Source organism: Micropterus salmoides, unplaced genomic scaffold (genome assembly GCF_014851395.1).
Source record: "Micropterus salmoides isolate LMB-PRFRI ecotype aquatic unplaced genomic scaffold, ASM1485139v1 Ms_hic_scaffold_18, whole genome shotgun sequence".
Classification (NCBI taxonomy): domain Eukaryota; kingdom Metazoa; phylum Chordata; class Actinopteri; order Centrarchiformes; family Centrarchidae; genus Micropterus; species Micropterus salmoides.
The window spans coordinates 31259851-31273683 of NW_024040928.1; the positions used below are offsets into that span (position 1 = coordinate 31259851).

Here is a 13833-nt window from a genome sequence, read left to right on the forward strand (position 1 = left end):
GATCTACAGGGCAATGATAAGATCTAGGCTGGATTATGGATGTGTGTGTTATGGGACAGCCGCTGATACACATTTAAAGAGGCTGGAAGTAATACAAGCTAAGGCACTGAGACTATGTTGCGGGGCCCTCCGTACAACTCCAGTCCCAGCTTTGTTGGTAGAGATGGGGGAAATGCCATTGTCAATTAGACGGGAGAAATTGGCAATGCAGTATATTGTTAAATTATGGGCACATAAAGGAGAACACCCTACAAAAATAGTTCTAATAATGCGTGGGAGTGGGGATCAGGGAAAAGGAGGAAGGAATGTTTTATGTTTAACATCAGAAAAAAATTGAGGAACTGGGACTGAAGGAGGAAGGGTGGCCCCGCAAGTGTACTGGTCAGTTGTACCACCGTGGTTGATGTCCATACCAGAAATAGATCTTAGTATAATGGATAACATCAAACATCATGAAGGCACAGAGTATCCCAATATGGTAAAGCGAAGACTGGAAAATCAGTGGGGAACTTACCTTCAGATATATACAGATGGATCCCAAGATCCACAAACTGGGAAGTCAGGCTTTGCTTTTTATATCCCACAATATGAATATGTAAAGCTTAAACGACTGTCTGAGGGGGTATCGGTGTATACAACAGAACTTCTAGCTATTATATGGGCACTAAAGTGGATAGAGGAAGTGCAACCAAGGAGAGCAGTAATATGCTCAGATTCGGCTTCAGTGTTAAAAACTCTGGGAGGAAGTAATATGGGAGCTCGGCCAGATCTGTTTATGGAGCTGATGGTTCTGTTGTATAAAATCGAAAAGGCTGGAGGGTCAGTGGGATTTCTCTGGGTCCCTGCACATGTTGGGGTAGAAGGGAATGAGGTGGCAGACAAGGTAGCAAAAATGACTCTGAAAAGAGATATTGATTTAGCAGTTTGTATTGGGGTCACTGAATGTAGATCTGTCATTAAGGAAAACACTATAGTAGTATGGCAGAGGCAGTGGGAAAAGGAAACAAAGGGCCGGCATTATTATGCAATACAAAACAAAGTAAAGACAGAGCAGAGTTGCTTGGGTAAATCCAGAAGACAAGCTGTAATTATGACAAGACTAAGGCTGGGACACTGTGGATTTGCATGGGATCTAGCGAAGATAGGCAAACATGAGGATGGGCTCTGTAGAACCTGCAATCAACAACAGACTGTTAATCATGTGTTTATGGAATGTCAACAGTATAAAAGGCAAAGAGAACAACTGTATTCTGAGGTAGCAGGAGATGGACAACAAGCAGTGACATTGAGAGATATTTTGAATCCTCATGAGAACCAATCAAGGATAGTGGAAGCAGTCATGGATTTTATATCTGCAACAGGATTAGCCCTCTGAGAATGAAGGTGCTATAAAGCGATACCGAGACTGAACTGTGGGTGGCAGCAATATGCCGTAAGGCATCTAGTCTGCCGGAAAGCCAGTAGAAGAAGAAGAAGACTCCCAAAGGTGGAACCAAAGTTACCAGCAGTTGTACCACACGGAGGTATTTCAGCAGGAGCCGGAAGTGAGTTAAAGTTGTGGCAACGCGCGGAATAGCTGAAGTTCTGAGTTAATTTAGTATTTGTGGAAGATTTGTGAGTTTATTCAGGTAAACATGGCGTCTAAACGTAAATGTGACGCCACGGTTCCTGCGGAGGAAAGTGACCAACTGCTCATCCGCCCGCTGTGAGTTCAAACACAACGTTTACCTGGTTTAGCCTCCGTGGCTGCTGCTCTCTCACCAAACTCCATTCAGAAAAACACCAATTTAGTAGATCTTCCTTTTATCAACAAAGGCCAAAGCTTTTTAAACTTGCTATTTAAACTTAACTATTCATTAGAGGCAAGGCTTCATTTCGGCGCAGACCAAATGTACCAAACATTATTTATTTAAGAAGGTTTTCAACGTGGAAATCTAACCGCGAGACTTGACGTTAACTTCAACAACATTCATTAAAATCAGATGCTTATTGGTGGATTCTAGAAATTCTGAGTTAATAATTTAACTGATTAATTAAATGAAATAACTGGTATTTGGCTTGTTTTGGCCTTTGCTGACAAAGTGTTTTAAAAGTGCTTAATTTTTGAATGGAGTTCTGCTTGATGTTCCTCTGGGGGCAGATATGCATCAGCTGGTCCTTCTGTTATTATTGGTTCTGCTGGGTTTGATAGCTGAGTTTAGTTTGTTAACGGTTCTTGGGGGAAGAGTTTTGTCTTTAAGGCTGAAACATCTGGATGTCAGTTAGACATGAAAGTGATGCTGTCTCTGTGTGTTTGTGTCCAGAGGAGCAGGACAGGAGGTGGGACGGTCCTGCATCATCCTGGAGTTCAAGGGACCAAAGATTCTGGTCTGTTTTTAATCCCATCAGCTGCACGGTATTCAGCTTTCAGTCACCTCAGTGTGTAAAAACGTGTGTGTGTTGTGGTTCAGCTGGACTGCGGGATCCATCCTGGTCTGGACGGGATGGACGCTCTGCCGTACATCGACCTGATCGACCCGGCTGAAATTGACCTGCTGCTCATCAGCCAGTGAGTTCCCAACATTTATCAGCACAGCAACCAGAGAACACTTTAATATACACACACTCAGCTGTACTAGCAGGTGGACTTTAATGTCCAAGTGTGTTGTTTTCCCTTCTCTGTACAGACTCGACCTGTGTATGAAATGTGCTTTCTAATCAAACTGCTTTGCCTGACATGATGCTGAGAAATCAGACCAACATAAAGGTCAGGGCTGATGTGGACCTGGAAACTCCTCAGTAACTGTTGCCCTCCCTCTCAGCTTCCACCTGGATCACTGTGGAGCTCTGCCCTGGTTCCTGCAGAAGACCAGCTTTAAAGGACGCACCTTCATGACTCACGCCACCAAGGCCATCTACCGCTGGCTGCTGTCCGACTACGTCAAAGTCAGGTAAGACCAGGACCCAGAGTCACATCAGACTCCCATACTACAGGGACCTGGACTCACCAGGACAGGATATGATGTACTGTGTTTAATATTCTTCTGTGTATACCATGTGGAGTATAACCTGCAGTACTTCAGCGTGTATAACCTGCAGTACTTCAGCGTGTATAACCTGCAGTACTTCAGCGTGTATAACCTGCAGTACTTCAGCGTGTATAACCTGTAGTACTTCAGCGTGTGTAACCTGCAGTACTTCAGCGTGTGTAACCTGCAGTACTTCAGCGTGTATAACCTGCAGTACTTCAGCGTGTATAACCTGCAGTACTTCAGCGTGTATAACCTGCAGTACTTCAGCGTGTATAACCTGCAGTACTTCAGCGTGTATAACCTGCAGTACTTCAGCGTGTGTTGTAGTAAAGCTGACCTGTTTTCTGCAGTAACATCTCTGCAGACGACATGTTGTCACGGAGACGGACCTGGAGGAGAGCATGGAGAAGATGGAGACCATCAACTTCCACAGTGCGGACGGTAACAAGTGGTGAACACAGCGGTGAGGTTCATTCAGATTTATTTAAATACGCTTTTTCCCACCACAATTTTGGCGTTGTCGGCTCGTCACACGCGCGAGAGGACTCGGACACTCGGAGCTGCAGGTGAAAAACCGTATGGCCAAAATACGGGTGAGACGTTGAGGGCCTGACGCCTGAGTGTCTGAGGCTCCCTCACCGCTGTGATCCACAAAGAACCTGGTGGCTGGCAACACTCTCTTTGTGGTGAGTAGACTGTTCAGGTGGAACGATTCTCGCTGCCTCTCAGGGTGAGCGTGACAGACGTGTCAGCAGGGCAGGCCTGGGGCCGCCGTGTGAATCGGCAAAGCTTTGTGTTAAAGGTACTATAGTCAAGAAATCACTGGGGGGCAGTGGATTTCTTATAGGTCTGGGACCTGCTGTTGCATCAGTTCTTTTGGGTCTGGGACCCACAGTAAAGTAGGGTGTGTGAGTCATAGGACTCGCAATAAAATTGAAGAAAAACAATTTTATTTAAAAGAAATTTTTTATTATTTTACTTGGGGTTGCTGCTCCAGGTGATTACCAAGTAATTAGACAGTATTGTTGAATGCTGAATGTGTTCACTACAGATGTATGAATGAAGTGCGAATGAAAACATTTTTTTGAGTGGGCATTGCAAACAGCCTTGTGTGAATGAATTGCGACTGGGGAAAAAAAAACACTAACAGACCGTGTGAATGTTGAACAAAGTCTTTTTGTAAACGGGATAGGATTTCCTCAGACTACTAGCTTTGTTAACATTTAATAGAAACACGTAAGAATTTAGACATTATATAGATCTTGTGACAACCTAGAATTCACCAGGTTTCACCACCGTGGAAAACCCCGGAAACGCCCATTTTATAAATGAGCCACACTGATTCGTTGCCGGATGGCGCGACAATTAAACCTCCTCCTTTTTGTTTTGTTTGTGCCAGAGAAACTGAACCAGTTTTATTTATCTTTTTTTTTGCTTTGGCACTGGACTGAATTTATTTTTGTGATTTTGAAATGAACTGCAACTCATTTGTGTTTTTGAGATTGTTTGGTTTAAGTGTGCAGAAAACCCGAAATGGAATTTTCAGTTGGTTTGTGTTTTACTTTGTGATTGTATTTTTGTGTGAAATCTTGAAATGCACCAATATTTTGTTTTGTACTAAGCTTTTGAGTTTGTGGTGTTTCTTTCTTTTATGGTCATTCAGTGTTTTTTTTTTTGTTGATTTAAAGCGGGCTCTTCAGTCTCCACCGACCCTGGGTCTCCCCGACTGTAACACACATTTCACCCAGACTGTTGACGAAAAGGGGGGGTACATGACCTCAGTACCACTACAAGACCATGGGGGACGACTGAGACCTGGAGCTTATTTTTCATCCAAACTGGACTCTGTTGCAGCCAAACTGCCTGAGAGCTGTGGCGGCTGCTGAAAAAGCAGCCATGGCATCACGTGACATTGTGGGTTATTCAGACTTGACATTGCTGGTTCCACATGCTGTCGATGATTTTGCTTGAACAAAAAACATCTCATCTCTCCACATCCAGGTGGCTGAGATACAAGACCGTGTTGCTTGATATATCTAACATTACTGCACTGTACTGAATCCTGCTACTCTCCTCCCAACTCCAGGTGAAGGACAGCCGCATGACTGTGTTGCAGTCATAACAGAAACCTGCTCTCTAAGGGCAACTTGCAGGAGACTCTCTAACAAACCCAGACATGGAGTTGTTTGTGGACGGCTCAGCATCACGTGATCCAGCTCCTGGTAAAAATCGTTTTTGCAATAACAACTTTGCATGAGACTATTTTGCATCATTTGTGCAACTAACAATGTGGGGCGGCCGATTCAGATCCCACAGGTGGCACACCCCCCCCAGACAAACCATTTGAGCACCTGCAAATGGACTTCATTGAACTGACACTGTCACAGGGGAAGAAATATTGTGTTGTCATGGTAGATATGTTCTCTAAAGGGGTAGAGGCATTTTCAACATCTAAACAGGATGCAGCAGCAGTTGCAAAAGCTTTGATAAGCCAGATCATCGCTGAGCGATCCCAGCTAAGATCTCCAGTGATAACGGCACACCTTTCATTAGCGCAGCACTGAAGAGTGTAGGGGAGGATATGGGGATTGATCTGAGGCAACATTGTGCTCATCATCCAGCTAGCGGAGGTGCAGTTGAATAAGAAAATGGCACATTGAAAAACAAGCTTGTTAAATGCTGTGAAGAAACAGGTTTAACATGGACAAAAGCTTTGCCAGTCGTTTTAATGCACATGAGAAGCCGGATGAGGGGCAGAGGGGGTCTCAGTCCTTTTGAAGTCCTATTTGGCAGACCATTGAACACGGGGATTGGGCCAGTAAAAAGACAACTCCCTGATACCAGCCAATGTGAGGATGAAATGTTGAGATATTGTGCTAATTTGTCCTCTGTGCTTTCTGAAATTCATATGCAGGTCAAAAACACCATCCCGAAGGCCGCAGAGAAGAAACTGCACGATCTGGAGCCAGGGGACTGGATTGTGGGAAAGGACTTCAGGAGAAAGGGCTCGCAGGTGGACCGGGCCATTTCAGATACTGCTAACAACAGAAACAGCAGTAAAAGTGGCTGAAAGAGCAACTTGGATTCACGCCACCCACTGCAAACGAGTGCCAAAGCAACCAAAAGGCCTCAAACCAGGCGAAGATGGAGATCAGTGATTGAGCTGAGCTTTCCCCTGCCTTGTGTTTCTAGGGAGGGAGGGGAGTGGAGGTCTCTGAGACCACCTAGAACCACTAATCTCCCAAACACTCACCGCGGGCACACTGAAACCAACAGATGGCTCTGGAGAGGTGACGGACCGAGACAAAACGGAGGCGTTGTTCTGCTCACTGTCATCATTTCCAAACATGAAAACAACAACTTGGCCTGACTGAGGGAAAGTTCCAGGCCGAAGAGGAGGAGATGCACGTCCTCTGACAGCCCGGCTGGGCTGAAAGACAATGCATGGTATGCAACCACGATGACCACTTCAAGAAAAGTAACCAATCAGAGCTGTTATGCGTGTGCACAGCTCCCTCATGGAGTGGGGAACTCCATACCAGTGAAACCCAGACCAATAAATGTTTCAGAGACACTAGGAGCCCTGTTAACCTTCACTCAAGGGTTTCCCAGGGTGGGCCGAGAAGTTAAGGATATGACCAAGACACTTAACTGTGTAACATCAGCATGGTCAACTTTAGGGTTAGGTTCTGGAACACGTCTCAGATAACCACCAGATGTACCTTGGACATGGGTGTCTTTCTATAGATCCAGATTGAGTGTCCCCTAGGGAACACTGAAAGACACCATGTTCTTTGATGAGATAGGACTCCGACCCTGAGACTAAGATAAAAGCTGCATGACCTGTTACGCTGCAGCTCACTCGGATGATACTCTCGGATGTGTATGTGTCCCCTTGAATTCCTTCTGCAGAAGACTTGAATAAAATTCACAGAAAGACAAGTGGCTTTTTCCCACCACACCGTCTACATTAAATCGACTGAAAATGCACATCTAGTGGCCGTTCATGTACACTGGGCATGCACGTGCCAGTGTAAACTTGAAGCAGATGGCGATTTGGCGAAAGAATAAAGTACTACAGACAAAGAACGCAACAGGTTTTTATTTTGCATGGACCAATAACAAGCTGGGACTGTTACTGAATGCAACACGGGAGTTAAAAGCAGCGGTGGTGGCGGAAAACAGACTGGGAGTTGTCGCAAAGTAAACATGCACAGTAAGTGCAGGCTGTAAGTGTTATTTGCACGGTACAGAAAATTTTGATAAAAATACCAAAATTCTGTCAGCAGCATCGTGTTTCTGCTTTGTATGACTTATAGTGAGGAAAATAAGTATTTGAACACCCTGCTATTTGACAAGTTCTCCCACTTAGAAATCATGGAGGGGTCTGAAATTGTCATCGTAGGTGCATGTCCACTGTGAGAGACATAATCTAAAAAAAAAAATCCAGAAATCACAATGTATGATTTTTTAACTATTTATTTGTATGATACAGCTGCAAATAAGTATTTGAACACGTGTCTATCAGCTAGAATTCTGACTCTCAAAGACCTGTTAGTCTGCTTCAAAATGTCCACCTCCACTCCATTTATTATCCTAAATTAGATGCACCTGTTTGAGGTCGTTAGCTGCATAAAGACACCTGTCCACCCCATACAATCAGTAAGAATCCAACTACTAACATGGCCAAGACCAAAGAGCTGTCCAAAGACACTAGAGACAAAATTGTACACCTCCACAAGGCTGGAAAGGGCTACGGGGAAATTGCCAAGCAGCTTGGTGAAAAAAGGTCCACTGTTGGAGCAATCATTAGAAAATGGAAGAAGCTAAACATGACTGTCAATCTCCCTCGGACCGGGGCTCCATGCAAGATCTCACCTCGTCACCCGAAGCACACAGCCAGGATAACCAAGGAGTGGCTCTGTAAGAAGCATATCAAGGTTCTGGCGTGGCCTAGCCAGTCTCCAGACCTAAACCCACTAGAGAATCTTTGGAGGGAGCTCAAGCTCCGTGTTTCTCAGCGACAGCCCAGAAATCTGACGGATCTAGAGAAGATCTGTGTGGAGGAGTGGGCCAAAATCCCTCCTGCAGTGCAAACCTGGTGGAAAACTACAGGAAACGTTTGACCTCTGTAATTGCAAACAAAGGCCACTGTACCAAATATTAACATTGATTTTCTCAGGTGTTCAAATACTTATTTGCAGCTGTATCATACAAATAAATAGTTAAAAAATCATACATTGTGACTTCTGGATATTTTTTTTAGATTATGTCTCTCACAGTGGACATGCACCTACGATGACAATTTCAGACCCCTCCATGATTTCTAAGTGGGAGAACTTGCAAAATAGCAGGGTGTTCAAATACTTATTTTCCTCACTGTACATATCAGCAACATCCCAAATCCTAATAATCTGTTACACTGTGGCACATTTCATCCTCATAGTGGCAAGAACTGAGAATCTGAACAATAAGCTGAAGCAAAAGAACACATTTGCATTTATTTGTCTTGAAAGCTGTTAAATAAAATTAGTATCACAATGTTTCCATCAACAGAGTTGCCCAACAGGTCCTTCACTTGATGTGGAAGCTGGCTGTTTATTTGAATCAGCCAAGCAGTTCTTGGAAGATGGTAACATCTAGCAAAGTGTTCTTCCTCCACAGCCTCCATCTCCAGGGATATTTCAGTGATGTTCTACTTTGTTTCCATCAGGTGAGTCTGGTTCTACTGCATCTGAAGAAAATCACATACAACTTGTGTAAGTTGTAAATTTAACTGTAAATCTGAAGTCGGCCTTTATTTGATGCAGGTGGCTCTAACCTGACTGGACTTCACACCACGTCTTCCTGCCGCTCTGAGTCTTCTGTCTGTGCTGCAGTGACGGCCTTCAAGTCTGAGACCTTCTTACACACCAGACCAGAGTCTAACTGATGGGAGAGACAAGATTAGGCTCAATATAGACCTCTTTCATGAAACCTGCAAATAATTAGATTTGATCAATATTTATTTTATTTAAAAGTAAATATACTTGCTGAAATTACCAAATATATTTCTGGTTTCTACTCAGCAATTTTTGTGAGCAATTTTGTATTTGGTTTCGTGTTGACAGAAAAAAAAGGCATCTACGTGTTCAGAAAAACAATACACACCTTCATTCTCTCATTCGCTCACCTAGACCAAGACCTTATGGTCTTTTCCTTTGTGAGACTGACACAGAGAGCTCTAAAGTAAGAATATTCCACCAACTGTGTAGTGATAGAGTACATGTTGGTTTCCACCGTATCACCAGGATTTTCTTTGCAGCAGTTAGGCTGGAAAGCCAAATAGTTTTTTCATGCACATGTAACCCATGTTAATGTTACCTTAAAACCACTAAAAGGGAAAACAAATAAAAATGTGATGTAAGCAAGCAAATAAAATTAGGCATTAAATCAGTAATTTAATGAGTGCAGCAGTAACAGCCAATCAGAGTGACTCTAGCGCCGCTTGCTGGAGAGAGAGGAAAAACAGAGCGAGAGCAGTTGACCTTGAGAAGGAAACAACAGAGAAGTCTGAAACCGACCGAGATGAAAGAGTAAAAAACAAGTTTTGAAGACTGTAAAACCTAATTTCTTTTCCATTTTTGGAGGATTTTGTGTTGCTTTTAGTCCACATTGATGGATTCTGTTTTTGGATTTGCTGAGTGAAAACTACTATTTACAACATGTAAATTATGCATTTCCTTGTTTTCTTTCGAGCTGAATATAACGTTAAGCCTAAGTGCCAGTAGCTAAACTAAAAAAATGTGAATTATGTTGTGTATTTTGTGGTTTTATATGTGTAAAAGAATTGAAAAGCTACATGCATCAGGCACGGTCAAGTTTAGCCTGGTGAGAGAATGGAGACGAACACCGCCACCATTTTAGGGTGCGGTTCAGATTTAATTTAACGTTTAACCTGTGTTTAGGTGCTAGTCTTCCTCAGTTAATTTTGTTGAAGATATAAAAGACTGAAATGTGTGTATTTCCCTGTTGTAACAGGCCAGGTTTTTTTGTTGTGAGGAGCTGCTTGGTGTTTATGCACGTGAAGCCGGGAAAGAAGATGGCGAACCACCCATAGAATAAACTGCGTCGGATACGGGTCTGTTCCACAAGACCAACCTGTACTCGCGGGATAAGGACACTGATTCGTTCACCTGAATCGTGGTAGGACTGAAACTTTATTATTTTGCTGCAGTGTGCTGTGAAGTTCATCTGGACTTTTAAAGGACTTAACAAAAGGACTAATTTAGAGTTGTGAGATTGAGTTGTTGATTATATGCTGATCTGTGAAGCAGTGTTTCACATTTGTATTTTGTGGTATTGTAATTTCCCTTATTTTGCCAAATTGGTGATGCAAAGTTTTTTTTGTTGCTGTAAACTAAAAAAACTTAACCCAAAAACTTATTGGTTAAGTGAAGTAAAGAGAAGGTAGAAACGAAAACTCTTAAAACAGGCCTCACTAAGATAAAATGAGAACTTAGAGCTTCTGACGCCAGTGTCTTTTTTCAGTTCATTGCAATGGGAGCGTCCATCACACCTTCTTCACTTTCCACAGCATATGAGACAAGTTATTATAACCGTGAAATAGGGGACGTTTTGTCAACAGGGCCTGTCTCTCTGTGTCTCTCTCACCTCTATTGTCTCTACAGGTTCATTTGGTTCAGTGCTGGAGCTCAGAGTTTTCTTCTCCCTGGATGGAGTCCAACATCAACAAATACTAATTTTAACATCATGAATTTCACAACACTAAAGTGAAGAAGTTTGAAGAATGAAAGACTGAACTGATGGATTCTGACTGTTTTACGTCGTCCACAGATTCAGGAGAAGCAGAGGAATCAGCATCAAGACCACCAGAGTCAACCTGATGATATTCATTATTATTGTTGAATTCCCTAGAAGTACAGAAAGACATGTGACATCACTCATTAGCAGGATTAGAGTAAGGATTAATAAATCACTTTGCCAGGTGATTCAATCTGTTAATCAGTCAGTCAGAGGTTTCTCACTGAACGTAGCTACAGAAAAACAGTCTTTGGAAATGTAGACAGGAAACTGTACCAGTTTTTGAAGTGAGAACGTGTTTGTTTTCACATATTAATATGTGAATCAGGTCTGGTGCAGTAAACGTCTGTGTGTGTAGCTGAATGCAGAAGTTTACCTGCCACAACAACCAGATGTAAGGTGGAGTTATGACGTCCTCTTCTGTTCTCAGCTTCACAGTAATATTTCCCACTGTGTTCAGCTCTGAACTCGGTGATGGTGAAGTTCTGTCCTGATGCTTTTGATGAGTCTTCGTTCTCCTTGTACCAGGTATAATTAGCTGCTGGGTTAGCATCACTGCTGCAGGTCAGAGTCACTGAACTGCCCTCCACTATTTCACCAGAGGGACTTGCTGACACAGAGGGAAGCTTTGAGGCATCTGGAAAAGATCAAATCAATGAACCAAATTGAGGATAATGTGTTGAAACGGGTAATAGTTATGTGTGTGGAAGCATCTGAAACTTTGGAGGTGGTTTTGTGACTGGCAGCAGGCAGAGCTGTGTGTTGGACCACTTGAGTTATATTCAACTTCCCTCATACATGTTTTAGGGTAAACAGAGGTAAGTATATCACCCAAAATATTTTATAAATACTGGAGTGATACTTTTCTGCAGGTGACTGATGTCGATACTGTAGCTGCACGGGGTTAAAAAAAATTAGCCCTTCCCACAATTCAAACAATGATGCCATGAAACAAAATCCAAAAGAAAAAGTATTTTTGTTTCCAGCTAAATGTATTTGAAAAAAACAGAAGAAGACAGGGTTGATTAAAGACAGAAGCCTTTGGCCACCGCATGCGTAGTAGAAGTATAACCGCTCGGGAAAAACACTTTTTAAACCTTATTTTGGGGCAAAGTTGTCAAAGTTTTTATGTCCCGGTGACCTCTATAAGTGCAGTTCTGGCTCTCTCCCCATTCATTCAGATAGGAACCTGGTCTTGTTAGTCGAAATAGCTGCCCGGAGGCGTTGCCAAGATGGCGGCCGAGTGGCAGGACCTGACCTTCAACATGAGCTTGAGCTTTAACAGTGCAGCATATTTTAATTAGACAATAATCCATGCAAACACAAAGTGGCGGTGCAGCTTGATTTCCTCCAACAGAAACTACATGGGTTCCTGTTGCCATGGATACAAGCTTGACACTTTGATACTATTAAGGGACAAGATGGTCAAATTAAGTCCACAAAACAAACCAAAACATAATCAGGGAACATCTATGACGATTGCCAAAGTCAGTTAATGTGCAGTACAACAGGTTAAAGGCTCCACCAGATGGTGTCATGTCAGTGGAAGACTGGATGTAAACTCACACACTGAAGGAGAGCGAGACTTCTCATTTCCTTGTACAGCACAGGAAACGCTGTCTGCAGGATCAAAGAAGCCTGAATAAGAATTAGATGTTTGTCCCCAAATACTCTGTCCATTCTTGTACCAGGTGTAGTAAGGATGACCAGGTAGACGACAACTGCTGTGACACTTCAGCTCTGCCCAGATATCAGACGTGTTGACCTGTAATCTGCTCACCTGCACCTGGAGATCTGATTATGTGAATAAGAAACAGAAGTCTTCATTTAGACTCAACTGTCAACACACAGACGCAGTTAATGATGATTAACACTTGGAAATATTCAGATGAAATGTTACCTGTGACAGACAGAGTGACTCCAGGTGAACCAGTATATGTCCCACCTGGTTGGTTTGTTATGAACCTGAACTTGTACTCAGCTGAGTCGCTCTCTCTCAGGTCTGTGATTCTCAGAGTGCAGCGGTTCTTAACAAAGATATACTCCACACGACCTGAGTTTGTTCTCAGATCCACAAATTCACCACCTTTAAACCAGAATCTTTTCTCAATAGTAGTATAAACGTAATTAATATAGGATGGATATGTGTAGGTGCAGCTTATGTCCACAGTTGATCCTTTGAAGGCACAGATCTCAGTAGAAGTGTAAGTCACTCCCCAGCCATTCAGACTCTGTACCCCTGTAACACAGAGCACATCAGAACAACAACCAAAATGAATCAGTTATTAAGACAAAGTAGATCAAACTTCTGATATGATTTGGGGAAAGGAAACCTGGACAAGCTTAATTATCTGACTGATTATCTGTAGTAATTCACATAAACAGTTCATAATCATGCATCTAACTAGAACTCACTGAATTTTATCATCATATTTTATCATCACTGGGACACAGGAATATTTGTTACTTCTGTGTGTTGCCTGAAAAGTGCATCTTACAAAAGTCCTCAAAACAGGAAATGTATTAAAACAATATCATGCACACTTTTCTGAGACAGAGCAGAAGTTCAGTGTGATGTAAAATCCAGTTGTTCTGTATCATTCTTTTGCTTTCTAAGTTCTAACAAACACAATGTGAGCGGCTTGATTTCCTCTTGTATTAGAAACTACACGGTGTGCTGTTACCATGGATACTACATGGACACTTAATTACTGAAGAAGTAGAGTAAAGACACGCTGAAGGAGAGTCGTAATCTTCACGTATTTAAGAAGTTTCTTCCATTAATTTGTTAGACTGCACCTAGAACTGGAACTGGAAAATATAATTTTATCATGTGTTTATTTTACCATTGTTGGGACATTTGTGTTCCTTCCAGGTGTTTTGGATTTGAAGATCTCAACGAAATGTCCTCCAAAATAAATAATGAATGAAAAGGACGATTTTCTGGCATGTGGGAGAACAGCAGTAGTACATAAAATAATCAGAGCTGTTCTGTATTATTCTTTACAACATGTTAACT

The 13833-nt window shown here is 42.5% G+C and overlaps 1 protein-coding gene and 1 long non-coding RNA gene across 11 annotated transcripts; both read left to right on the forward strand.

Moving 5' to 3' along the window:
• Positions 1-1565: 1565 nt before the first annotated feature.
• Positions 1566-6366, forward strand: LOC119909433 (cleavage and polyadenylation specificity factor subunit 3-like). 8 transcript variants are annotated; one of them, XM_038727684.1, is made up of 7 exons: positions 1566-1705; positions 2304-2367; positions 2451-2548; positions 2802-2930; positions 3362-3474; positions 5098-5233; positions 5926-6063. In XM_038727684.1, the coding sequence occupies exons 1-6, from the start codon at positions 1635-1637 to the stop codon at positions 5220-5222; spliced, it is 600 nt and encodes a 199-aa protein (XP_038583612.1). In that variant the 5' UTR covers positions 1566-1634; the 3' UTR covers positions 5223-5233; positions 5926-6063. The 8 variants fall into 8 exon arrangements, 6 of the variants coding, with proteins under 6 accessions (XP_038583612.1, XP_038583611.1, XP_038583615.1 ...); XR_005445423.1 differs by lacking the exons at positions 3362-3474; positions 5098-5233; positions 5926-6063 and adding exons at positions 4700-4888; positions 5399-5543; XR_005445422.1 differs by lacking the exon at positions 5926-6063 and having other exon boundaries at positions 3362-3697; positions 4700-5099.
• Positions 6367-7102: 736 nt separating this feature from the next.
• Positions 7103-11002, forward strand: LOC119909461. 3 transcript variants are annotated; one of them, XR_005445448.1, is made up of 4 exons: positions 7103-7240; positions 8568-8724; positions 8822-10196; positions 10682-11002. It is a non-coding gene; the product is annotated as an uncharacterized LOC119909461 (long non-coding RNA). The 3 variants fall into 3 exon arrangements; XR_005445446.1 differs by having other exon boundaries at positions 8822-11002; XR_005445447.1 differs by having other exon boundaries at positions 7166-7227; positions 8822-11002.
• Positions 11003-13833: the final 2831 nt, after the last annotated feature.

Excerpts from the sequence above, each read along its gene's own strand:
- LOC119909433 (XM_038727682.1), top strand. The coding sequence starts at position 1,635 with ATGGCGTCTAAACGTAAATGTGACGCCACGGTTCCTGCGGAGGAAAGT. Across the intron at positions 1,706-2,303 it reads CAACTGCTCATCCGCCCGCT|AGGAGCAGGACAGGAGGTGG; the intron begins GTGAGTTCAAAC and ends GTTTGTGTCCAG. Across the intron at positions 2,368-2,450 it reads TCAAGGGACCAAAGATTCTG|CTGGACTGCGGGATCCATCC; the intron begins GTCTGTTTTTAA and ends GTTGTGGTTCAG.